This window comes from Strix uralensis, chromosome 2, assembly GCF_047716275.1.
Source record: "Strix uralensis isolate ZFMK-TIS-50842 chromosome 2, bStrUra1, whole genome shotgun sequence".
In the NCBI taxonomy this organism is placed as follows: Eukaryota; Metazoa; Chordata; class Aves; order Strigiformes; family Strigidae; genus Strix; species Strix uralensis.
The window spans coordinates 49246980-49273423 of NC_133973.1; the positions used below are offsets into that span (position 1 = coordinate 49246980).

General features: G+C 48.5%; 1 protein-coding gene across 1 annotated transcript in view; it reads right to left on the reverse strand.

The window, feature by feature from the left end:
- The window catches only part of PTCHD1 (patched domain containing 1), a 39822-nt gene extending 17487 nt beyond the window's left edge, over positions 1 to 22335 (reverse strand). The window contains exons 1-2 of the mRNA XM_074858626.1: positions 21897 to 22335; positions 7962 to 8622 (exon numbers count right to left, since the gene is read on the reverse strand). Of these exons, the coding sequence (XP_074714727.1) occupies positions 7962 to 8622; positions 21897 to 22325 (1090 nt within the window). The 5' untranslated portion in view covers positions 22326 to 22335. The remainder of the gene's footprint in view (positions 1 to 7961; positions 8623 to 21896) is intronic.
- Positions 22336 to 26444: the final 4109 nt, after the last annotated feature.

Genomic DNA, 26444 nt, shown 5'->3' on the forward strand with positions numbered 1-26444 from the left:
CGAGGTCTCATGACCTGAAAATGGCAGGCGCCCACCCTGCCACACGGGCCTCCCGGCTATTGCCTATTTGGGGAATGTCACTTATTAGGTGCACAAAATGTGCATCATGTCTCTCACAGAAAGACCTAAAATGAAAAAAGTCATATCATTTCCTGCTGACCTTCCACAGGTCTCCACTGACCATCCATGTCCAGTATGCAAAGTATACCACAAACATATATATTTCCTACATATATATAGAGATAATAAAAGGTTTATTTTCTCTAACCTGTGAACTTCCAATATATTTTTATATATGTGGAAGTTTCTCTTGAGGGACTTCACTACTTGAAGAAAATCAGGATGTCAGAGCCAAACTTCCAGTGCCTTTGACTGAGACTTCTCTTGACAAGCCCTTCCATTAAACCATTGCACGCACTGACTTCTTTGCAGTTAAAAGAATGAAGACAGTAAAAGTATCAAATCTTTCTGCTACTGTTTGCATAAATGAATGCTCATTAAATGCACTGCATCCCCTGTAACACATTTTTCATATGAAATAAGTGCATATTGGAGCATCACCAGCCAAGAGGCAATGCCTGATCTTACTCAATGATTGTACAGTACTTGGTTTCAATATTAAACTGTTCTCTGGACTGACTTTCTACAGATACAGCTCCTCTTTTCCAAAAAGCATTATAATTACTGAGTCATCGACACTCTTCTGAAGCCAAGAAGCATGTAAGAGTTCAAGGATTTCACCAGGGTTTGTGGTGGTGAGGGGACACATGTTGGCTGTGTCACCATCACACGTGGCCGGCTGCACGCCCTACTTGCTGTTTTTGCACTACATGGGAAAGGGTTGGTGCAAGCGTCTAAAATACTCTGCACCATTTGTATTTTAAGCCTATTTTCTTCCCAGGCGTTAGTGGCTTCTTGGTGTTTGGGTTCCTCAAGGTGCTTGGGGCATCATCCTTCAGGAGGAGAACTGGAGAGAGGGAGACCAGCAGGTGCAGGAGGTGGTTAATCGCCTATCCTTTGGGTGAAAAACACTGACTTTGGTGAGTGTTGAATGAGAAGGGGTGGCCTGGAGGCCTACTTCTGCTCTTCCCCATGAGGAACAGAAATGCCTGGTGATGCCTGAGGGACTGCAGAAGATGCATAGCTGCTTAGAGAGCTCAGGAAGAGACTGAGGGACTGAGGAGAATAGACTAGGTTCTGACTAGGCAGAATCCCCAGAATGCCTGTGATTCTGCTCAGGGTAGATAAAACCAGATAATTTGATTTATTTCTTAGAAGGGGAATGAAAGGAACAAAACACAAAATGTTTTAGGAATATAACTGAGCTGTGCAGGGTTGAACTGGGAAAGCTGAGCAGATGGAGTGACAAAAAACTAAGTGTACTTCCAGGACACTCTTGGAGTCCTTTGGCAGCATGAAAAAAGCAAAGGATGGATGGTGGAAATCACTGGGAAATCTGAAGCAGCTGAGATACGACTGCAGGGTATGGTGGGGACCTGTCTGGGAGCCATGGAACTTATTCAAGAATATAGGGAAAAGGGTAGGAACAATGGGCCCGGCTGTGGCCAAGGAGAGGGGAGGATGGGAGAGAAGAGAAATTAAAAAAAAAAAAAAAATGGCAGAGGGAGTGGGGAAAACAGGAGAAAAGATGAAAGAAGCTTAGGGAGACCAAAAGATGCTGAGAGCTGTGCAGGCATCAGGAAGGAGATGCTATGGCCTGGAGCAGGGAGATGGGTGAGACCTGCTGGAGAAGGCTGCTGGAGATGGCAAATGAGATGGATGAGATGGGAGAAAGGGGCAGGGGGGCAGCAAGCTGAGGCAGTCAGCTGAGGGAGAACGTGCTTCTTCCTGGCACGAGGGGATGGCAGAGGGGCAGCCGGACAGGGAGAGTGAGAAAGCTTAGCTTGGGGAATAAAAACAAGAGAGACTCTGTAAGCTTCACATTTTTATTAACTGACAACAGGAAAATCGGTGGAAAAGTACTATACAAAGTCAAACATTTGTGTGTGTGTGTTACCTTTGTGTGTGGACTGAAGGGCACCAGGGAGACCTGCACAGGGGCTGGTTCTCTCTTTGAAACTCTCTATATGTAACCAGTGTTGACACTTCAGTTTTATTGAATATAGCAAACACTTGGGTGCTTGACAGGGAGGATAATGAATGCTTTTAGGGTGTACAAATTTGGCATATGTTGCAATTCCCTACCAGCATGTTCTTCCAGAAGACTGAAGAAGGAGCAAGGCTAGATGCCTTACTGGCACCGAGGCGCAGCTCCAGCAAGCCACGTGTGCTGGCACGTGCTGGCCTGAGTACCCTTGTCCTCTCAGGATTTTCATGCTGGTTGTTAGATGCCCTCCTTGGTTTAGCTACCTGTTGCCTTCATGGTCCCTAACCTTCAGCAATCCTTTCACTTGCCCTCCCGTGCTTTTCACTCCCATCATCAAACACACTGACCTCCCCTCTTCTGTTTCCTAACGTTTTTCTTCTGACCACCTTTCCCAACTATCTCTGACCTCAGATCCCATCTTTGCTCCTCCAACTTTTTGCATCCGTAAAGCCCCTGTACAGATATCTCAGCTCACTCCTCCACCAGCACAGCTTTCCCACAGGCAAGCCATGTGGAAGGTGTGCATCCACCAAATTTGTGTTTCTGAGAAGCGATTGGCTTCTCTGCATCTGTGAGGTGCTCCTATGAGCCCTGGTACCCCTGGGTATCTCCCAAAGCATTCTGCACCTCTCCTACTCCTGTGCCCCCTCCTGCCAGATGCAGCCCTGTGCAGTCTCCTTCTCCCTTGACTTTCCCCCCACCCATGACTGAACCTCAGGAGGACCCTGTCTGGGTCCTGCTCGACACTTCCACCTGCTCCTTCCCAGTCGTCCCTCCCTGGACCTGCTCCGTTGACCGTATTCTCCTTCCCTCTTCCCAGAAAGGGCATACTGACAGGGTGGGACGTGATGGGAAGATGGAGGGAGGCAGTAAGAAGAGGTATTTGCATTCATCCCTGTTTTGCTGAGTTTCACACAAAGCTGGCTATCGTTTCCGTTTACAGCAAGCTGCAAGCTCAAGCCGCTCTTGTTACTGCTAACTGGTTTTCCCCTGCCAGCATCAGACGCTAAATATAAGCCCGTGGAGCCATCCCTGCGTCCCTGCCCATATCTGGCAGCGCCTGGCATTCCACCACAATTTCACAGAGCCGATGCTTTTCACGAACTTGGCAGCTGAAGAGAGCCGCCTCTCCCTGAATAAGCTGTAGGAGTTTCTGAAGGAATAGGAAACAGATTGCTAGTTTTCTCTTCAGTGCAAAGGGCAATGTTGCAATTTTCTTTTGAGTTCCTAAGTTAAATGTTGTGCTCCACCTCTGGGAAGTAAAAAAAATCACGCCAAAAACTTGTTCAGCCAGTGCTGCTTGTTGTCCAATGGTATGTTTGGTAACACACTGGGTTTTTTTGAGGAAACTGGTATTTTTAAAGGATTGGCAGTTATTAAACAGCATTTAATGCGCAAGGGAAACTTATGATGAATGTGTTAGCATCTGTGCCAGACCAAACATCTGTAGTTTTCAATGCAGCAGGCAACAGGAAATCAGAATTATAATTCTGCTTTTCAGCTAACAATATAAATCAACTTATTTTAAATTCAACCAAATTGAAGAATTTAATTTTTTGGTTCTTAGGGTCAAAAATGAATAGCCTTAGTTCAGCAAAGTAGTCCACATGAACTAGACATGTAAGTAATCTTGTCCTTAAATTCCTTGTTTACACACTGATAAATGCGGATAATAGTTTTAAAAACCACAGAGACATATGCTAATTCAAAATATGCCCAAATGAATGGTGGGAGCCTGCCAAGTTTCACAGGTTTTAGGCTTCACTTTCACGTTAGAAGTACCTGTATAAATCCAGAGCTGAAGAAGAAAAGTTCCCAGTTTGACTTGACAAGATATCCCTAGAGAAAAGAGCGGCTGCAGCCAGCCTGCCCTCTTCTGCGAGCTCGCCCCAGCGCAGCCCCTTCACGGGGGCTCAGGCCAGCCTCAGGCACTGCCTCCTGCCTTGCCCTCACAGATGGACCTCCGGTGACCAAAGGGGACCCCTGCTCTTTTGGGATCTGCTGGGGAAGGTCATCTCTGGCAACATCTCTCCCAGCTTCAATTTTTGCCATTTAGTTAGCAACCAGAGAGGGCTAAAAAGAAACCTGCCCCAACATTAAAACATCACAGTAGTGACATACTCAGGCTATGTACAGTCATTGATGACTGCATGATTCTGACTTAATGAGTTACCTTTTGTGAGCGGGGTTACAGTAATCTGCCTTAATTAAAGAGTGAAATAAATTAGAATAAACTACCATGAAGGTGATTAAAACCAAAGCATGAAGTGTTCAAACCAGTATGTCATATTTAACAGGTGGGGTAGGCAAAAGATGTTCCTGCCTACACTTACACAGTCTGATCTTAAAGACTGCAACTTAGTAAGCCATGGTAATTTAATAACTTAAAATTGTCCTATTGATGCAAAACCTAAGGATTCAACACCTACAGAGGCTGGTGCCCTTCACTATATCTTGTTTGTTCTTGGAAATGGCCGATGCTGAAGGGATGTCAGAGAAAACAGGATGAATGAAATCTAGTATTAAAGAACACATTGAATGGAGTATTTTGCAGACATATTGCCTAAATTATTAGAATGGGCTTGTGACTGGACAAAGTATTTAAACTACTCGGAAAGTAATTCTTGAGAATATGAATAAACAGCTAATTGCAAAACATTGCTGACTATAGGTAATGTATCTTGGAAGGGCAGTGATAGTATCAAGATGAACTTAACAGGAGAAACGGTGTGAGATAAACAAGCTATAATTCAGCAAGGACAAGGGTAACCTTCTACATGTTGGTTGGAATAACTGATTGTGCAAACAGGGTAGAAAGTGACACGAAGGATCTGTGAATTACCATGTGCCACCAACCAAATGCCAACCATTTCATACTGCTGAGAAAAAAATGAATGTCATATGGGGATGTATGAACAGGAGTGCCATATGCAAGATGTGTGAAATCATCCTCCTACTCTACTTGCTGCTGAAAGCCTCAGCCTGAATCCTGTGCCTGGATTTAGGCACCACACTCCACAGAAGATGTGGAGTGGCCAAAAGCAAAGCAAGAAGATTGCTGGAAGTCTGGTAAGCATAGTCTGAGGAAACCTGTGATGAAAAGGAAGAGGACTGGGCAAGTGAGAGTGGTCCCAAATATGCAGAGAAAAAGAAAAGAAATTGTTTTCCAGATGCAATGGATAAATAATGAGGACAGCTGAGTTGCAAAAGGGGAATTCAGGTTAGACAGGATGCAAATGCTGTAGCCGTAGCGCAGCAAAAAGCAGGGGGAAGCAGCCCAAGGAAGAGACAAAGTGCAGGGTGAGAAGTATCTGTTAGGAAAGACATAATCTTGTCCTGTGGCAGAGGGCAGATGATGTCTGGAGAGTGTCCCCTCTCTGGCTCTGCAATGCTGACGAAAAGTTAAAAATCCTCAGCTGCTATAAACTGGGAAAATTTCATTAATTATTTATACCAGTAAAGGGCCTTGCCTGAAATGTGTCCAGTGTAATCATTTTTTCTACCTAATTTTTGCTTTTAGCCATGAGATTATGAGTAACAGCTATGGGGCTACCCTGTTAGCCAGAAATTCCTTAGCTTTCTAAAGGTCAGTTAATCTACGATCTAATCTGATGGTCACTGAAATTAAGTAGAAGCAGTTGAGTGGTCTATAGTGGAGGGTGGTTTGTGTCTCTAGCCACTATTGAATTACCTTGAGTTAAACCATCTTTTATAAGCAAAACATCATACAGACATGAAATAAATTTTGAAATGCATGCTGAATCTTTCTGTTGTACTGCAGGAAAAAAAAGGAAACCCTGCCTTTCTAACTATCTGCTGGTTTAAAACAGTTCTCATTAAAAACTCCAAAATGTCTTTAGTGCCTTCTGTTCACCTGTGATATTCCTGTCCCTTGGGAGACTTTATGCAGCTGGAGAAGCAGGCGAGATTCAAGCAAACTTGGCTGCTCTGTCTTGACTTGTTCACAGTGAGAGCTGAGCAGCATATTTGAAACTTACTCCTTTTAAGACTGGAATACTTCAACTAAGCAAGACCAAAAAAAAAAACCCCAGGAAAAAAAAAGCAAAGCAAAGCAAAGCAGAGTTGGCTATACAGCTCAGCAGTTAAAGGAGCACTAAAATAGGAGTGTGAAACTTTTCATAGTTATCTGTAAGTCTTCAAGGATTCCAAGTCTCAGCGCAGTCACTATTAGTGAATTAAAGATCTGAAAGGTTGTGCCAGCAAGCAGAGGCTTTGATCCCCACACAGAGCTAACATTTCATACTTTTGAGTCACCTTCCCCGGGTACTTTCACATGGCTGGACTTCAGACTGCTTTTCTACTACTCTTGCAACACATGTGGAAATCCCCTCCTATGTAATATCATATGGAATACACACTACTGAATTTTGTAATACATGCACAGGCATAAAAACCCACAGAAGAAACCAACGACTCAGGTCAGAAAGCTAGCCTTTTGACTCTGACCTTCTCATGCTGCATTTCCTCTAGATTATGATACAGTTTAATTTTCATGGATGTCACCTGAAAATTAAGTGCCGATGTAATGTAGCTGAATTCTTTTTGTCACTGAATATATTCTGTACATTAACTGGTAGTGCGATGCACTGAAGCATGGTCTTTAATTAAAGTGCAACAATACCACAGCTACCGTACGGGCATGGCATAGGAACCTGGCGCTGGATATAAAAATAGTTGTGCTGAAATGTGTCATATCACTACATGATGTGACTAAGTCAGTGGAGACACTCTTATGCTTGAAACCTGAAGTATCACTGAGCACTGATTTTCATCTGGGGAAGCTGTGATCAAATCAATACATGTATTATTCTCCACGAATGAATAATGGCACGAACGAGGATGTATTAAACACCTACAGCGCACAAAGCTTTTCACACTGGTTATGAACCAAACACAAACAAAGAGGCTGTGAACTCTCCAGAGCTCTCGTTTTGTCTCCTGTGAAGTCCTCCTGCCTGTTTGGATACAACACGCAGCATCCCCAGAAATGCCCTGGTGCCAACAGGAGAGGGCACTGATTTTGGGTCAGGAGCAAGCTGACTGCCCTTCTCTCCTCTTCCCTGCCCTCGAGGAAAACAAACAAAACAAAATGACCCCATACCCCACAGTAGAGTGAAGGCGGTACTAAAACCTGGGAGATGAAGATGCCTCTCCTGGCACCAGAGGAGGGAGCGGCCAATGCTGCTTCCCTCCGTGGCTGTCGGCTGCGGGATGCGCCGGCGCTAACTGGACGGGTCCGTCCCTGACAGGGGGAGGCAAAGCTCTCCCCACCGAGGGCTGTGAAACCCTCCCTATGCTCACTCAGCCAACACAGGGGCTTCAGGATGAACACAACCCAGAACTGACCACTGCCCTTATCCCACGGATGGGCGCCTGCCAAGCCAGGACAGCACCGCTCTGCTCTCCGAACGAGACAGCGCTCTCTAAATGCCCAATGCGCGCAGCCCCTTTGATTTGCTGTCACTGCTGTTGCTGTCGTTGCGGCACAGGGACCTCTGCAAAGGTTTCCCTCCAATGCTGGCCACCAGAACCAGCATCAAACATCCACAGAAAAGCAGCAGCTAGGCTCACCCTCTGCACACCCGTGTTCCTTGCTGCCACGCGGGCACCACGTCCCACAGCAGGGCGCTATGCCACACCGGAGTGCCAGGCATGATTTTAATATCCCGGCATGGTACAAACAGTTTAGGAAAAGAGGCTGTGTGGATTTGGTATGGGGCAGTGTTGCAGCGAGGAGGCACCAAGAGCCATGCAGTGATGCTTCTCTGCTTGCTGGGAAATGCGTCAGGGAGGCACAAACACACAAAAGAGAGAGGAGATAGGAGATAGTTACCTAACATGACGAAGGGGATTCCCAGGAAGGTGGAATTGTATTTCCCACCAGTGAGATTGATGATCCCAGCTGCAGTCAGGGTGGCAAGGGTCACGGTCAGCAATCCCAGCAGGCCAAGCCAGGGTTTGCTGCGGACACAATCCTGCATGGAGCAGCAGAGAATGGCCAAGGTGACCACAAGGACCAAGCTTGTGATCAGGTAGCGTTCTGACACCCTGCTTGTCTTCTGGAAATCCTCCTTCAGCGAAGAAGAAGTGAAAGGATACATTTTGACTTTCCTGTTGGATTTCTGGAAAAGTTCAACAGTGTCACAAAAAATGGATTCCCACTTCTCTGCCACCATGTCATTCAAGGAGTTGATTGCCTGCAAGTAGTAGGTGAGCTGAATGGCTTCTGCAGACTTCACCCGGTCTTTGCTGTGCACAGTAACCCCACCAAGCTGATGCCCGTTATACACTTCCCTGCCATCCTTTAAGTGAGTAATCGGATAAGTGATTGCAAAATTAGTTCGATTAGAAGAACGAGCAGCCTTTAATTCCTCCAGTACATGCACTATGTCGTCCACTATGCATGTCTTGTCATTGTTCAGGATACATATATGGGCAAACGTGTAATTGAAACCAGGTCTTTGAACTTGGATCCTGGTCACAGCAGAGTGCAACTACAAGGGAAAGAGAAATCACACACGTTATTCATCAGTTCATCTCGCACAGTAGCAGCCAGAACAACAGCGGCTCCTCACCTCCGTCCCTTTCCTAGTTGATCTAAGCAACAACAAAAGTTCTGGTGACTGAAATATTAATAGCACACTCATTGAAAAAAAAAGGAAACATGCACTAAAACAGCAGTATTATTCCCTTACATCCTTTGCTGGTAACTCGGGTGTGTTGTGACTTGCATCTGTGCCATGTGCATCTGTCGTTTGGCCTCTCTAACAAGTAAGCAAACTCAGAAGGCCTGGACCTCCACTTTCAAGTGATCTGGGTGAACATAAAAGAGAGAGAAACAGTCCAACCATGTCTGGGGACACTGTCGTGCTCGGGATTGCCAAATTACTCTCTTGACAGATAAACTTCAGGTACAGAAGGCAGAAGGGCAAGGTGACCAGGGATGCCACCTGTGAGGGATGTGGCGGAGCCTGGCAGCTGGCAGCCGCAGGGGACCAGCACTCGCTCAGAGAAAAGGACAGGCCACAGCTGCACATCCTAAGTGTAGAGATTGTCAGCATAGCAGGAATAAGGTAGCTGGCATTAATTAATTTGCCCTCTTTTCCCCTCCCTCTTTCCCCCATCAAATCCTCAGCAAATCTGAGAGTGGGAAGCAATGGCAGAGACTGACAGTGGTTTTCTCTTTCTCTGAGTTTCTGTCAGTCAGGGAAGGCCCTCTAATTTTAGGGCCTGCAGGTTATTACAGTTTATTGTTTGGTCTAGCAGCTCTTAGTGCAGCCTCCTTTGTAGGTTGTCTTGCATCCTTCTGAAATTTGCCATGCCTGCGCTCTGACCTGAACTGCATTCAGTTATTTTTGAGCATCAGAAGGGCAGAAAAATTACCCTCTTCTTGAAAAAATATAGAAAACTCTTGCAACCTTTTCTGAATCCATTTTAGTCAACAGAGAAGAAGCAAGAAATCTAAAAGATGGTAAGGCAATGGCCCTAATAGTCTCGGGTTGCAGTATTTTTCAAAAGTGAAATACTGAGTTTGCTAAAGTTGAGAGCCTTAGCAAATTGCAGGCTGTTTTATTGCACATTTTCCTTGCAAAACGTGCAGGCCTGACCCACCAACATCAGCATTTAACTCCTTCTGTGCTGCTCTAGTTGTGTAGAGAGTACCAGGACCTTCTGTAAGGATGTTGCTGAGGCCAAGACCATGTTAACCACCACAAGTCTGAGCAGACTTTCCCTGTAGCTGTGATGTCCTTCATGGTGGGTAGCCGCAAAGTTCAGGAAGGGGCTCCCTCTGCTCTTTTCTAGGTGGCACAGGGGGTACCTGACATACCAAATGCCAGGGGCCCCTGCACACCGCTGCGTGTGTGCTTTGTGCACGGCTCAGTGAGATACACGATTCTCTCGAGGTGTGAGTGGGGATGATGCAGAGGGTCGCGCACCCCTTGTGCTGCCTGGTCCCCATGACCCCACGGATGTGGCCGCCCAAGTGACTGGGCTGTGTGGACTGCCATGTCTGCGGCTGTGGGGGGAACAAATCTGCTGGCGTGGGGGGAGCAAATCACCAGATCTGCTTTGAGGAACTACAAGGATTTATCCTTCGGTCCCTTTTACACCGAGGAAAAAGGTCATAGGAGCATTGCAAAGGTGTGGTGACAAAAAGCAGGGCTGATAAAAGAGAAGGAGAAGCCCTCCTTCACCTGCAAAGTGGGGACACCACAGCTCTTCCAGGGAGCTGAAGAGCCAAACTGAGAAAGAGTCTAATTTATTTTCCTTAAAGGGGCAATAGTTATTTTCTGCCTTCAAATTTCGAGCAAGACACAGAGAACTGGCTACAGGGACACAATTCCTTTTTTTTTCTACCTGCATATGCTGTTTTCTGCTGTAATCCAAAGAAGGCAGGAGGCTCTTATGCCTACTAAAGAGGCTGGGATAAGTGATATTTAATGGAACTGGCTCCTTTCTGACTAAAAAAATAGAAGACAGGGTACACAAGAGCAGTAGAACTTATATACTCATCTGGTGGCAATGGACAAAATGTCTGCTATGGCTAAAATCCTGTGTCTGTTGAAATTAAATAGTCATAGTGACTTTTGTGTGGTATTTCAGACCTATTTGCAGAAAAAAAAAATTTACATGACACTATGAATCTGATTGTTTTATGATTACATTGCATAATGTGTGATGGGTATTAATTTAATTATGTTGCCTCCGTTTCTCGGGATGATACGACATCATATAGGGAAAGATTAGAAAATTCCTATATTCTCAACTTGTTTCTCTAGCAGCTTGGAGGTGTATTTTTCTACATTTGAGTAGTTTTTATTTTTGAGTAGTTTTTATTTTTAACAGAACAACAGTTCAATATTGACATTACAAAGACAGGTTTGAGAAATTAACTGAACTAACAAATCTTTTCACAGTACTGTGAGAACACAATACCCAGCCATAGTGAGAAGCAAAATTCTCCATTGTGGTGGGAGAACAAATAACTGTCTGTGCAACAAATTAGGAGCTTTTGCACAACTTCTAAAATGAAACAAATCAAAAGATTTGCAGGAACATGACAAAGAAATGAACCTGTTCAGGGAATTCTTCCCGTCTTTCCAGTTTGTGTCTGCAGAGCTCCGCTTTGCAAGAGCTGTTTTGGGATATGAATTCAAATGTACGTCATTACAGTTTGGGGAAAATGCCCTGATTTACTGAATCGAAAACAGATATCTGATTTTAAATTTTTTTCAGTGGCAGCTACTGTATGGTTTCATTGACAACAGTTGTAAAGTCAGATGTTATATAAAGAAGCGCAGCTGAGGACAGCTAGAAGGACTAGAAGGGATTTCCTGCCTGTGTTAGATTCACAATACAACTCCTTCAGAGAGGATCCATTGAGTGACACAATGCAGAAGAAACTAAACTATCATGCAACTTCTATCGAATAATGTGTCGCTCTTTACCCACCCAGCCTCACTGCTGCATTTGCTTCCTTCTACGTCTGAAGCACTTTCTTTTAATATTTAGGTTATAAAATAACCTCATCTGTCACAGCTGTTACTTCATCTTTAGTGAAAGGCTAGAAGCTAAATGTCATACCTAAAATACTCATTTCTTCTTGGAAATGATAGTTTCAGACTCAGAAGCCCGTTCCATGGCAGTGGCCCGGTATTTCCTGCGAGGCCGTGCTGGGCTGGACCAGGCGCCGCATTGGGGGGACCTGCCCATCACACCTCCCAACGATGGGGCTTTGGGGAAGAGAGGGGAGCAGACTGACAGCTCTGCATCCTGGCACAATCCCGGCAGCCGAGCAGCCCCCAGAGCCAGCTGCAAGCTCGTGCAGTTCAGAGCAGCTACGAGATGTTCTCCTAGCTTTGCCAGTGACCACAACTTTTTGTCTCAAATTGGAGGCAAACAGCCAAAGAGGAAAACCTGCCATTCCCTCCATCCCAGCAAAGTATGCCAAGCACTGCCCCAGTGCACCCAAGGATTCAGCTCCGGGCAGCCTGACTCAGACTTTCACCCTCAAGACATCACTTTACCCGCACTTTGCTTTTTCAGACCAGATTCTAGAAAGAAATACCTCTGTCACCTCAGTGCAGGGCAGGGGTGTGCTGCAGCATGGCTGCAGGCTGTCTCTCTCCCTTTGCTTGCCTGTGGCAGCCTGTGCGTCGCAGGGCTGCCGCCTCTTCCCCACCGGGAGCTGCAGTTCCACAGCACTCTCCTGTCTGCTGCCATGCTGGGGATTCAACTGTGGCCACACAGATTTCTCCACTCACATCCAGTGCCTGCACCCATAGCCCTGGGTAACTGGCTTCCACAGAAAACAGAAGGTCCAAGAGGTTACAGGGCTGCCTGCGAGTTCAAGGGATTACACCATCTGCAATTTGGCTTGTCTATGGTGCACCATGAGGTCCCCCAGGAAATTTCAGTTTGTTAACATGAGATGATAAAGGCTGTTGTGTGATGGGGACAACATTAGCAATATGCTAATGCATAATGCATATTGTGCTCAGTGCAGCAGATTTTAATAGCAAGTAACCATATTCTGAATAAACCCAGCACCTTGTACTGGGACAAACCACTGACCACCAGATTCTCATTTATCCAGGTGTTTTCTTATCCTTATCAATCCTATTAGGAGAAAGGGAGATTTAAAGGAATAACAAAAGCTGAATGAATGTTTTTTCTTGAACGGAGGCATGCACTGCTTGCTCATCACTCACAGGTTTTTCAGCTAGCTAACAGTGCAAGGAACCAAAAAGCAGTTTACTGCTGAGATGCCAGAGCACTGCAGCATGAGAACTGCACAGCGTCGCCTAAGCTCCCTTGCCACAGTGGCACGCTGTCCCTGAAAGCGCTGAGGCACGAAATAGTAACTTCCACCTCTCCCTTCCATTGTTGTTTAAACAGTAACCATCACTTGCAACTCCACTCTCCCTTCCAAAAGTGTTTATGTGCATCCTGTACCACACCAGAGCCTTCTAGAACAGTGTTTTTCTCTTCCTTTAGCCTTAGCCATTTGCATCTGGTAACATCTTGGTCTTGGTCTTTGTTAACTCTAAGTCCCATGCTCACCCAGTTATTTATTTTTGACAGAGAGGAAAGATGCCTTCAACCGGGAGACAAATCCCTTTCTGCAAATACCTCCAGGTGAGAGCTGTACTGGTCTCATGCCTCCACACTAAGCCACATTTTGGCCCATGGCACAGCTGACAGATGAGAGGTGGTGAAAACTGCACTGCCCTGCCGGCTGGTTTTGCCCACGGGCCCAGGAGGGGATGCCAGGAAGCAAAAGCTAAAATCCTTTCACTTATCCTGGGCTAAACCATTTGCTCCAGGGCCTCCAGAGAGCCATGGCTGCAAAGATTTCTTCAAGCTGTTTTTGGCTGCCTGTCCTCCTACCTCTGCCATCAGCACAGAAAGGCAGGTGCCAGGAACCAGAGCCCCCCAGTACACTCAGTTTGGCTGCCCTGGGGTGGCCAAGCCCCACACCAGGCTCTGTGAGACAGCTTTTCCCTCTACAGAGCTTGGCACAACTTTCAGCAGTGGCAGCAAAGTGAACCTGAAGGCAAAGGGGTTGTACTTAGAGGTGTATATTCAGGACAGAAAGGAAAGCTTGATTTTATTCTTAAGTCCATGCAAAAGATGCAGGGAGCTACAAGAAGGGGTGAGGAAAACCTCTAGTTCCTTTGCTTTGTTGAGAAGTCCTTTCTTTAATTCAGAAGTGAGCAGGTATTACCAGAATTTTGTCAATTTAATCAGGTAACAAAGAAGTCTGCAGCTTCCCGGTGAAGCAAACAGATCCCATCCCAGCAGGGAGGGCTTAGAAACTGCTGATTCATTTGCAAAATGGTCCGATCCCAGAAATCCTTTAAGCCCATGTTACATAATCTGCTACCCCGACTGAAGCTATGCGCAAAGGGGACGAGGCACGAGGACCCAGCGATGGCCACTGCTGCCACACACGGGTCTCGCCTCGCTGGTGGCACAGCCTTGCTCCCAGAGAAACTCCATGGTGAGAGTGACAGCAACATGCAACAAGACACTTCAAACAGGACACCTGCCAAGCTCCTATTCCCAGCTCACGGAAAGACATTCTGACTCCCGTGGAAGCTGGATCAGAGTCTCAGCCACCATTTTTAATATTAAGGATGTGTACAACTACCTCCTGCTTATCATATATACCGCAAAAATGTTTGGTTTTGCTGCTGAGCAGTGACGTGTGGTGTTTTATAGGGGACATCACTCATCATAAGGACATGACAATGCTTTATTACTTGACATATAGTTGATGAATGGTCAACCAGACAAAACTAGCTAGATATACGGACGTCCTCCTGTACTGTGAATGATCTGGCACAGAGAAGAGACATGTTTTACTCAGGAGCGAGATCTCTGCAATGCCTTATTACTTTTTTGTTGTTGTTGTTGCTATTATTTAACTCTATTTAGTTTACATCTGATGGTTCAAATTAAAAATGAGTTTCACTCTAGTCAGTGTTGCCAACTCTTACAATTTTTTTACTGTAATTTTCACCGTCTGGTTTTTCTCTGAGCCCTGGAGCCTGAAGTATTGCGATTTTTTAAAAAACAAAACACCTCAGCTTTCATAAAAAATCTGATCTCATGGTTATGGAGGAAAGCCTGAGAAGGCTCAAAAATAAATTGAAGAATGAACTCATTACCTATTACTGTTTAAAATCTCTCACTGTTTTGGGTTCAAGACTGAAAAACTAGAAAGCAGGATGAAAACAATCATTTTAAATATAGGTTTCATTTTCATGTGAAGCTGGTTTACTCTTTTGGTAATTTTTACAGGTAACTCGTGCCAAGGAAAATGAAGAGAAGAAAAAGCCTTTAATGGATAGCTATAAATTTCTCCACTTTTTCTATGATCTCAGTAATCTCTGGCAATTCCTATCTTTGCAGAGTGCTTTTTTTATTCACTTCAAGAGACAGCCTCAGTCAAAATGTAAAAGGGTTATGAGAGGGAAAAGACTTGCACAGCTCCCACCTTAATTCATGAAAGAAGCACTGTGGTCTCTGCAAACATGGGAAGAATTAAGAGTGTGTGTTCATCAGAAGAAGGTGCACAGAGGGAAGGCAAGGGAACTCCTGAACAGGGCTGTGTCCGGCTGTCAGTCTGAGACACGGGTCCAGGGCAGAGACTCAAACGGGGGTTGGTGGCCAGGAGGCTCCTGACCAAGCCAGCCTGGCTGAGGGACAGAGAGTGGGTGCACAGCCGATGGAGGAAGCCAACAGATCCTAACGGCTCAGGATAAACATCAGAAGTTGAAGCTGGAGAGCATGCAGCGAGGATCGCTATGAGTAGCTGGGCTCTTTTTCTAACAGCCCTACAATCAGGTTTCCCGAAGAGACACTAAGACACTAATTACGCAAGCTATGTATTTTTGCAACTAATTTTTTCAGCCATCCAAAACACGGTGAATTGTATTTTCTCCAAACAATTTTCATGTAAATAAAATCTAAAAATTGTTCAAACTACAATTCATCAACTGAGGGACAACTATTAGTGCTCAAAGTAGCAGATGTGCCTGCATTTACATTTCCATCTGCCTTCTTGGTAGCTATAGAAAATTGCTAGATATGATTTTTCTTTTCTAATCTGAAGTGGAAAAGCTTTTCTAATCAATACCGTCTTGATTCTGACAATTGCCCTGGTAATTCTGCCTGAATTTGTCCCAGCGAGAGAAGCCCGCTACGGTTTTCCGGCCAACCGCTGCCGAAGGACGGGATGCCTGGGCAGCAGAAACCCCTCTGTGCAGCCTGGTGTGTGGCTCTGAGATCGGCTTTTCACGATGGGGAAAAAAAGATGAGCACTTCACTCCTGCAGCTGATCTTGCATCCATTCCACCACCAGTGGCCTTCTCCACACACCCCAGACCTCTTCGTAAACACCTCTCCATCCTTACACTGCTTCTCAGGGGGCTGGAGACACGGTGCAGGCTCTTGCCAAGGGCTCCTCCAGCAGAAGTGTGACAAATGGTCCCTTCCTTGCTGCAGGGAAACCTCAATAGTGTTCACAGCGACTCAGCTCCTCATTCTCCCTTCCAACAGGAGAGAGGGGGTTCTCCTGCTGTAAACCCCAACTTAAAGGCAGAGCCCAGTCACAGCTTTTGGGAAGCCCAAACATGGTCACTGGGGAGCCCTGACAGCTCTCCTCAAGCCTTAAGGCGCTGCCTGGGGCGCCGGTGGCCTGGCCTCAGTGGCTGTGATGCATGGAGGTCCCTGGACTCCGTCGCCTGCCCTGCCTGCTTGCTGCGCTTTCCCAGAGGGTCACCTGGAGGGGTGATGTCCTCTGACACACACGTCCAGCCACGTATTGAGAAAATCTGTCCCCTGTGCACTCTGTTCGACAGGAGGTGAGGTCTGACCTTCCAAGGCAGGAAAGGTGACGCAACACAGGGCGCTGGACGTTCCCAGCATGGGCTGCCCAGCTGGCAGCAGCTCCGGGTGCAGGGGAGCATCGCACCATGGCGTAAGGCAGGAGGGAGAGCGGAGGGGTCCTGTCCTGCATGGCGCTGCTGGAGCAGGGCAGAGAGTTGGTGGGGACCAGTGGGATGTAGTTGACCTCCCAGGCACAGACAACTTCAGGACTTCTGCTCCAGCTGCTGGCCAGTGCCTGCAGGAGAGATCAAACCCTCTTGCCTGCAGGAACCACACCGAGGAGCTGCTGCTGCTGACACCGGGAGCTCAGGGGGGTTTCTGCACACGCTTCCACACTGTCCTTGCAGCGTGCTATTTATCTTCCTTCCCTTTTCCCTGGCTGTGCCCAGATCTTACCTGTGTATCTTAATTCTCATCTGTTTTCGCATAAGATACATTTTAGCCCTGCAGCATTGTGCTGCTATGACAACAGGCTTGCACTTCTGCTGCTTTCACACCCTTGTTTTTCTTGTATTAGGACTCTTCCCCTCATCTTACAGCCTTGCTCTAAAGACATGACTTCATCCTTCCTTTTTTTTTTTTAAGCAGAATTCACTATTTGTTCTGTTGACTGTTTCCCTGTAAGTGTTTTTAGTGCTAGAGGTACCTAGAGAAGGTGGAGACCTACTATATCCATTGCCAGATCCACATTTGACTGCCTGTGTCCAGGCATTCAGAAGTAGTTGAAGTTTTAAAATAAAGAGTACCTTGCGTTAGCCACGATCGCGACAGATAGCTTTCGGCTCTGCTGAACAACCAGAACCTACTTCCACTGACTTTGAAAATAATGGCTTAAGCGTGCCGTGTTTGTACAGCAAAGCAATTGGAAATACCACAGACACGGGAACGTAATTATGATTATTTCCTCCACAAGTTTCCTCACACATAGAAAATAAGTGTGGAAATCCAGGAAGACCGTAGACAGAGCATGCAGGCACAAACATTAACAGGGACATAATAATTAAGGAACAGAGAGAGGAAATAAAACCCCAACAAGTATGAGGTCTATAAAATTTTTAAGTTAAACTGTTTTGTTCTGCAGTAATCAGAAGTTACGCATTTCTTAAATATATGTGTCCTTAAACGGAAATACCTAAATTTACTCTTTGCTTGCATGTTCAAATAGATATTTAATTAGTTACGTAAACTGGCCATCAATAGATCTAGATGAGAGGGGCTATGTATAAGCACTGTCTGAAAAATATGTCATTAGGAGAGGTTTCTTTAAAAGAAATAAACCCACATCTACAGATTTTCACAGAGGCAAACTGCAAATGCAATCCCCTTCAGTAAGGCATGTTACATTTCAATCCCTTTTCATCTTTGTGTCTTGTCATCTTAAGAGGAGTTTTTGCCAAAAATATATTAGCACTGTGTTATTGTTATAAACACAATAACGTAAGTGGAAGAGAGGATATTCTGCGAAAAAAAGGAAACCTTTCATTTAAAAAAGTCTTTTGTAGTATAACACAGTTAATTCACTGTAAGTATAGAGGAATGAACAGGCTCAAAAGGATGGGTGTCTCAAATTCTGCCTAAGTCAGAAAATATTTTCTGGGGTTCAAAAATCTGGCTAGGTCTGTATTTCCAGTAAGTCTGTATGCCTTCAACCTACCAAGCTTCTAGCTGCAAGTGGAAATACCACCATGAAATGGTAGGGGGCTGCTCTAACACTGTTTTTAGGTGGGATTATAGGCTTAAGACGATTTCTACAGACTTTATATAATCATCAGAACTTCTGCTCAATGGTCCACACCAACGATCCTAATTATTTTTGTTTCTCCAAGCACTTCTTGAAAATTCAGGGGTAAAAGCACACTTTCTTCAGTTAGGTGTTTTTACTTCCTACCTCTTGCTCTCTTGAAAGAGTGAAATCTTGAGGAAGAGAGGTCCTGCACACCGACAGCGCAGGATGTCGGTGCCCTGTGCTCTGCTATAGAGCAGGTACAGCTGCAAGTAAAATTTCATTATTGCCCTCCCAGAGTATCTCAGTCTCAGGATGCATCTCTTCCATATCCGAGACCGTACCGAGGCTTTTTGTTGGATCATCTATTCAAGGCCAGAGATTCAAGGTATGTTTAGGTTTCCCCCTTTCTTCTGCAAATGACTAAGTCAGCTGGAAACGCAACACTGGGATGGCAGGCCTAGAATGGTTTAAGAATTTATGGGGAGTTATGAGAACTATGGATGGAGATTTATACAAAAATAAAACAAAAGGGTATTCGGCATCATCTCCAAGTCAAAACTATTATATAAGGCAGCCACATGCCTCCTGCTAATGAGCAGGAGAGACCTTGTGTGGAGCAGCTTGTACATTCCGCAAGACCGGCCACTGTCATGCGAGCAGCCAGCGTCGCACTGGCAGATGCATGCTGTCAGCGGGGAGTCCTACGGCAGCTCTGGCTCTGGGAGCGCCGCTTGAGATCTGGGCCTGAGGCATTTGTGAGGCTGAGCCCTTCCCTAAATCTCTTCCCAGTCAGCCAACGGGGTATCGTGCTGTAGTGGTAATGGCGACTTTCTTGGGCTGATAGTGTGCGCACGATGAATTGCACTAAGCTAACCAGAGTATTTCTGAGATGCCACCAAAGAAGTTATTTCATTAACCAATGAATTGATTAGGATGTCAGAATGATTAACTTTTGACAGTACCAGCTATGTTTTAATTTCAGCTGCTCAGCCCCCAAAACTTCATATCCCTTTACTAAGAGGACAATAATGGAAGCTTCTTCCTCTGCTGAAGCCAGGGGAAATCTCCTTCCCTTGCCACATGACTAGGGTAGCTGGAGCTGTTCAAAGCTCATTCCCTTCTCTCCTTGGCTGATGAGGTGGGATAAGACAGGTAAGGAAACCAAGAAGAGGTGCTGTTAGAGTAGCCGGCAGCTGGCTGGGGCAACCATCCTCCTGGGTCTCCCATCCTCCTGCTAGTGGGTGGAGATGCAGCAAGAACCATGCGAGAGGAGCGTCCAACCTGACGCCTCTTCTAAAGCAAAACCTCTCCCTCCGGGAGGTCATCCTTCTCCAGAAAAGGAAAGGTAGGCAAATGCTGCTGTATAGGTTCTCTGACCTGACTGTGCCTACACAGCAGCATCTTCAGGAATGCAGGTGGGATTACTCCATGGTTTCACTCAGGACACTTATTTACAAGCACAGCACTTTGAGTTGGTTGGAACTGGACCAGGGCTGGAGCTGCCCTTGCTCCATTCTCCCTTTCATGCAACTGCATATGTGTGTGTATATATATATATATATAGGAGAACCTTGATGACCACCTTTCCCTTTCTCCTTCCCTCGGTGAGCCCTGTTGACACAAAATGCTGTAGCCCTGCATTGCCACAGATATAACAATACTGGGAGCTAGGAGCCCTCACTTCTGTTTTGCTGTGCTTTGACCCACGGGGCCATCCACAGGGTTGGACAGGCAGCTGCCTGAGCCTGGCTCTATCCACAAACAGAAGAATAATTAGGACAAAGGACGTAATCTATTCTGCACATGACATACTGGAATTAATTAGATAAGTAAAGAGTTGAAAATAATGCATCAAATATGCCTGACAATGTCAGATTAACAGTTAAGAGTAAACAGTCAAATGGCAATGGTGTTCATTATCTCACTAAATGAAAAATAATCATTTTGTTAGCAAATTCTGTCTATTAAAAATGAGGCAGTGTTAAATACTGACAGAACTTTCTAAGTTATAGCTCTTTCGCTGATGTGATAAATCTTATGCAGAAGTTTGCTTGTGGAAAGATTCCGAGTACCATTTATTTGTGTGTCACTATGCTATTGATAAAACTACAGATCTCTAGAGAAAGCAGAACAGAGAAAAAATCCATTATCATTATTATCCTATGACAGAGTAAATGGGCACATACTGGATGCGAATGCAATTCATGGTACAAGAAAATGAAGGAATGAAAATCGTCTCTCTGGAGTTCTCTCGTTCGCCAGTAACATTCCTGTTACTGTAGTTAGTGAGTCGATGCTCATTAAATCTGTTTGCTGATTACCATTGGGTAATATGTCAACAGAAAAAAAGGAAAACATAAAATACTGAGTGGCTCTGTACTATAGTTTTGTATGTGGCTACAGTGGAAATAAAATATAAATAAATACACTGTAACAGTTATCTCCTTGTTTAGTAAAGAGTGAGATCTCCCCAAATACAATAGGTATTTGCATCTAACTTCCTATTTTAGAAGAGACACTCCCTGAAGCTATTAAAAAGAATTAACACTGGCTTTTGTATGGGCTGACAGTTTGACATTCAAGGGGAGGAAAAAAAAAAAAAAAGCAATGCTGAGTCTCCGGGGTTTCCATACGGCAACAGCGAAAACGTGCAGGACTGAGCTTGCCACACCTCTGGTTATTTGTAAACGTTCCTTTCCTTTTTCTCGGGTGAACCTGACCCTCTTAACACACAGTTTTTGCATCTGTCCTCCCTGTTTTTTCCTTCCAAGACTGTTTGAAAATACTGGGGTGTAAACTAGAGTACCAGCTTCAACAAATGCAGATTTCCGACATGTTATGACATACAGTACGGTGAGATGTCCTGTTAAGACTGTGACTCGCACGCTCCGTGCCGCTCAAGTGACAGGGAAAGATGCTGTCCGCTCTAACTTAGCCGGCAGCACAGGCTGCATGCACCATGCCTGCAACCTACAGCTGAGCCGGATTTTTCTTCATCTATGAAAACAGCATTTTGTGTGATGGTGGGTTGGGAGCGGAGGGGAAAAAAATACTACCCGCTAAAAATAAGCAGCTGAGTTATGGCATTTGTCTTCATGAGCAGCGAGAAGGAGGTTTTGTGCTACCCCTCTCCAGGCAGAAGTGCAGCCCAGACACAGAAACGGCCCCCAGAAGCATTCTCGGCAGCCTGGCACCGAACTGTTCTTGAAGTTTGAGTTTATCAAAGCCCGAGCCGCCTTAACTCGGGAGCACGACTGCCAGGCGAGTACAGAAGCACCGAAAAATGATTTAAGCAAGCAGCCTGCCCTTCTCGCTCATCCAAAGCAAATAAAACCAAAACAGGGGAAAAAGATTAAAAAAAAAAAGGGGGGGGGGGGGCGGGGGGGAAGGCAGCGGAGCCCTTGGCGCTGGCAGGGAGCGCGGTGCCGGCTCCCCGCGGCGGGCAGACATCCCAACTGTTGCAGGGAGGTGACCGGGCGGCTGCTGTGGCGGCGGCCGTGGCGGGCGGGTAGGGGCCGGCACCCACGGGTGGGTCCGCCCGGGCGGGCAGGTGCGGGGCCCGGGCTCGGGGCTGGCGGGGAGCGGGGCGCCGGGCCGGTCCGGGCGGGGTGGCGATGCACGGGGCCGGGGACCCGCCGCGGTTACCTTGAGGATGAGATCGGTGTGGTGCTGGTCCAGCATGTTGGCCTTGCGGAAGGAGGTGATGATCACCCTGCCGTACCTCCCCGGCGTCTGCAGGTCGGAGTAGAGCCGGTGCTTGGAGCGGTTCACCGGGAAGAGGCTGTCCACCAGGTTCCTCTCGATCTTGGCCAGGCTGTGCGTGGGGGCCAGGAGGTGCTCCACGCTCTCCTCCACCTGGTAGCGGCTGAAGCTGGCGCCCAGCAGGATGGAGATGAGCACGGGCGCCGAGGCGAAGAACACCGGGTGGCTGGCGACGAAGTGGCCGAGCCGGGAGAAGGACGTCCCCAGCCCCCTGTGCAAGACCTGCCGCAACATCCTAGTGCGGAAGGCGCGCAGGAGGGCGAGCGCCGCGCCGGGGCCCCCGCAGCTCCCCCACGGCCCCCGCAAGACCATGGGGCAGCCCCGCCGGGCGCCGCCTCCCCGCCGGCCGCGGCTGCGGGGGGCCGGGGGCCGCCGCCGCGCGTGTACGTGTGTGTGCGGTGCGTGTGTGCGCGCCCGCCCGCCCGCCCGTGTGCGTGCGTGGGGCGGCTGGGGCGCCCGTCCTCCTGCAATGCCGCCGTGCCCGAGAGGAGTTTCCCAGCGCCTGGCTGCCTGACTTGCCAACCCGCCGACCCTCGCCGCCGCCGCGGAGCGGCCGCGCGGACCGCCGCGGGGAGGCGAGGGGGGAGGGGGGGGGCAGCCCCGCCGCCGCGGCCCCGCCGCCCCTCGCCGCGGGAAGGGGAAGGGGCAGGCGCCGCTCCCCGCCCCCGCCGCGGAGTTTGCGCGGGAGCGGGGCTGCCCGCAGACTGCTGACTAATCCCCCGGCCGCGGCAGGCGGGGCGGGCGCGGAAAGCCCTCCGCGGCGCCCCCGCCGCCGCCGCCCTCCGCCCAGGGGCGCGGGGCCACGCCGGGCGGCGCCTACCTCGGGGCGGCGGGGCGCAGCGCGGCGCCTCCCGCCGGGGCCGCCCCGCGGGCCGCGCTCGGGACGCCGCGGCGCGCCCCGCCCCGCCCGGCTGCCAGCCGGCTCCGCCCGCCGCTGCCGGCACTGCCGCGCCGCCACATCCCCGCCCCGCCCGGGCCGCCGCCCCCGGTACGGCCGAGTAGCGCAGGCTGGCCCCGACGGGCGGGCGGCGAGAGGCGCGGAGCGGTCGCCTCCCCCCCCCCGCCTGCCGTGGAGGGGGAGTTGGGTGTGTTTCGTGGAGGGGGGGAGGGCTTTGGCTCGGGGACAAGCCACCAGAAATGTCCGGGCGCTTCCTCCCGCGGCGGGGGCGGGCCGTGCCCCGGGGTGCCCGACGGCGCGCCCCGCGCTCTAGTCGCGCAGCCCACCGCGGCGGCGGCGCCAGCGCGGCCCGGCCCCGCTGCCCGAGTGGGCATGTGCGAGCGCCGCACATGCCCATTGGGGAACCCGGGCGCCGGCGGCGAGGTTGCCCCGGCCCGCCTCGCCGTCGCCGGCCGCCCGGCACCGTCCCCGGGGCCGCCCCGGCAGCGCCCCGCCGGGCCTGGGCCGTGCCGTGCCGTGCCGTGCCGTGCCGTGCCGGGGGAGCGCGCTGCCGCTCCCCTAAGCAGAAGCCGGCAGCCTCGGCGGCGTGGGGCTGTTGGCGTTGCCCACCTGTGGGTAGGAAGCCCCGGTCCCCGCGCGGGGCCGGCCTCATTTCTAAAAGCGAACTGCAATTCAGTGACAGAAACGAGCAGAAATGCCGGGGTTGGTGGTGACGGCTGCGGCTGTCGGCGCGCGCGGGCACACGGGGTCTGGCCGCTGTGTGGTGGCCCTGGCTGCCGCTTCTCAAACCAAAGGTGTTTCTTGGCGTTCGCAGTCCAGTTCCTGCCCAGGCCGGTGGTTTTACAAATCGGCGAAAAGGAAGTTTCTGTCTGACAGCTGTTACACCTGTTGCTGCACGAAACGGCAGCAGCTCCCTGTTTTGGTTATTGACAGACTGACAGTCATCCCTCCTTTTACATTTCAGTAGTGTCTGACCTAAGCTAATGTTTTTTCACAGACACTTCGTGAACAAAACCTCATTGACATCATTCCCGTCTCCTCACTCACAGCTGGGTCATGCAGCTTGAATGCTAAATTCTTTCCGTGTTTCACTGCTTCTGATGCGGCGAGTGAGCGCGTGGCTTGATGAGCAGTGCTGAGTTACGGTCGGCAAGGTCCCCACGGCCCCCGGTTCATCTGGGTTTGGTGCCCAAATCCAGGAAAGGCTCCAGACGGAGCTCTCCCTGCAGGCCCAGAGTGGCTGCACCTAGTCCAGGGGTGCTGGGCTTTGGAATACGATCGTGCCCCTGTGCGGTTCCGCTCCCACGCTGGTGGGTCCCCACTGCTTGTATCGGTCTGACATCAGTTTGAGAAAAAAATTTAATTTGAATATAATCTGAAGAAAACCTCAAAAATGGAAATAGAAGCAGAAACATGGGAGAGAATATGACCTGCGTTTAGGCGAGGTTTGGTGTCGGGTCAGGCCTCAGAACCCAGGTCTCTCCTCTCCCAGTCCAGTGCTCTCCCCTCGCTGCCTGTTCCCAGCTGTGCGCTGGTCCCAGCACAGGCTCCGCCATGTTGCCATGTGTAGGGGGGAAGCACCAGGATGTACCTACCGCTTTATGTCATTAGCAACCCGCAAAGAGCTTTTGTCATTGCTGCTGACAGTATCATCTGTGCCGATTTTTTTTTTTTGGTCTCCATTAAACATATTTTATCATTGTTAAAAATGAAGGAGATTATTAGTTATTTCAGTAACCATCCAGCGGCTGATTCGCAGTCTTCCAGGGTACCTCAGGAAAACTAGTTTGAGGACCTGACACCCAGCCCAGTTCTCAGCACATTAACATTGGGTAAGCTATAGGTGATCCCGGGAAGAATATATCCACTTTGCGGGCACAGAGAGGAAAACCAATGTGTCAGCAGTTCTGCTGGATGTTCTGTCTTCCCAGAGCAGTGTCTGTTATTGCCTGTTGTAACCAGCCACAGAGTGCACTGTTCCATGTGGTGGAAATAATACCTTTCCAAAGGTAGTCATGGGTTTTCGCCCCATGAAATTCTGCCTCCCCTTGGCCCAGGGAATTGCCCTGCCTTTGCCCGTGGGGTTGACCACAGGGGAGGGACATACAGGGGTGGGATGTGAGGCAGCTTGACATGTGCAGCTGGAAACACAGCTCAGCTGTGTGTGCTGTAACCACACTGAGTGAGAATGTTATAACACCGCAAGTGTCCTGTGGATGTTACCAAACCAGAGAGGAAACCTTCTGCCTACTCCTGATTCTGCAGATAGTGAAGTCACTTTGTTACTGACCGTCACTGCTCTGGCACTCCAAAAAACTATGGAAATATGTTCTGCGGTAACATGGCTGTCAGGAGCAGAGCAGCTGGAGGCTGCTCACAGTACTCTGTGTGGAGCAAAGCATGGTCGAGCTCTTGCCTCTGTTGTAGGGGAAAACTCCAGTAACCGGAGCTCTTGCTGGCAGCACATGCTGGGCAGTGCGCATTAACCTCTGAGCATTAACCAGCTCTGCCTATCTTTTGGAGAAAATGGAAGGGTAGGATTTCTGTCACGTAGACGTGCTACCCTGCTACAGGTCTGAATGACGCTTTACAAAATAGATAATGATGTCTCATTGCTCTAGAGAGTTTCCAAACTAAATTAAGAAGACAACGATGGGAAGAGATGACCATACAATGAGGTGCAGGTGCTGGGAAGAGGGATAATGAGGGGGAGGACAATATGATTATGTCCTTTCAAAGCAAATGCCTCAGGGCACCTACTTTTGGGGACAGAGTATAAAAGGGAGATGGGGAAGACGTGACTCATAAAGACAGCATCTGTACAGGGTCCAAAGAGCAGACCTGTCCGCTGTGAAACATTTGCTAACTCTCAGACCTGTGCACAAAGAGACTGCCTCGACCCACACTCAGGAGCTCTCAAAGCCAAACAGGTCCAGTGGCTTAGCATGAGGCCATGCTGTCATTCCCAGGGTCTGCAAGCCCTGAGTGGGCCAAGCACCCCCCAGCCCAGGCCACAGGGCTTTAACTCTCTGCGAGCACAAAGCAGCGTTCTTTGAACATCCAGAAACAAGCATCTCTCTATGCTTCTGCTCAAATCTCATTACGATAGCAAGTTTTAAAACTAATGTGAGAGGAAGAAGCGGATGAGGTTCTATTTCAAATGACCTCTTCCTCCTACCTCCCCAAAAGTGGTCTAATGAAAGAAAAAGCTGAGAGGAATGATGGAGGTGGGGATTCCTGATGAGTAACTTCAGACGAGTGAAGAGGGCCTAGGGGAAAGGAAAGGTGGCGGGAGCAGCTGGGATGGCTGTGGGAGGTATGCAGAGAATCAGGATTTTGCGTTGTTTAGTTAGGCATGAGGAACCAGAGAAGATATTTTAGGAGTGTGTGCAAGGGATTTAGTGCTGCGAATGGGGAATGATTTTTGCAACAGAGCACTGAGCAATGTGTGATGCAGGTTCCAGCTGGAGCTTGGAGAGAATGAGGTTACCCACAGGGAGGAGATGGGTAACAAAGACCTTTTTTTTTTTTTT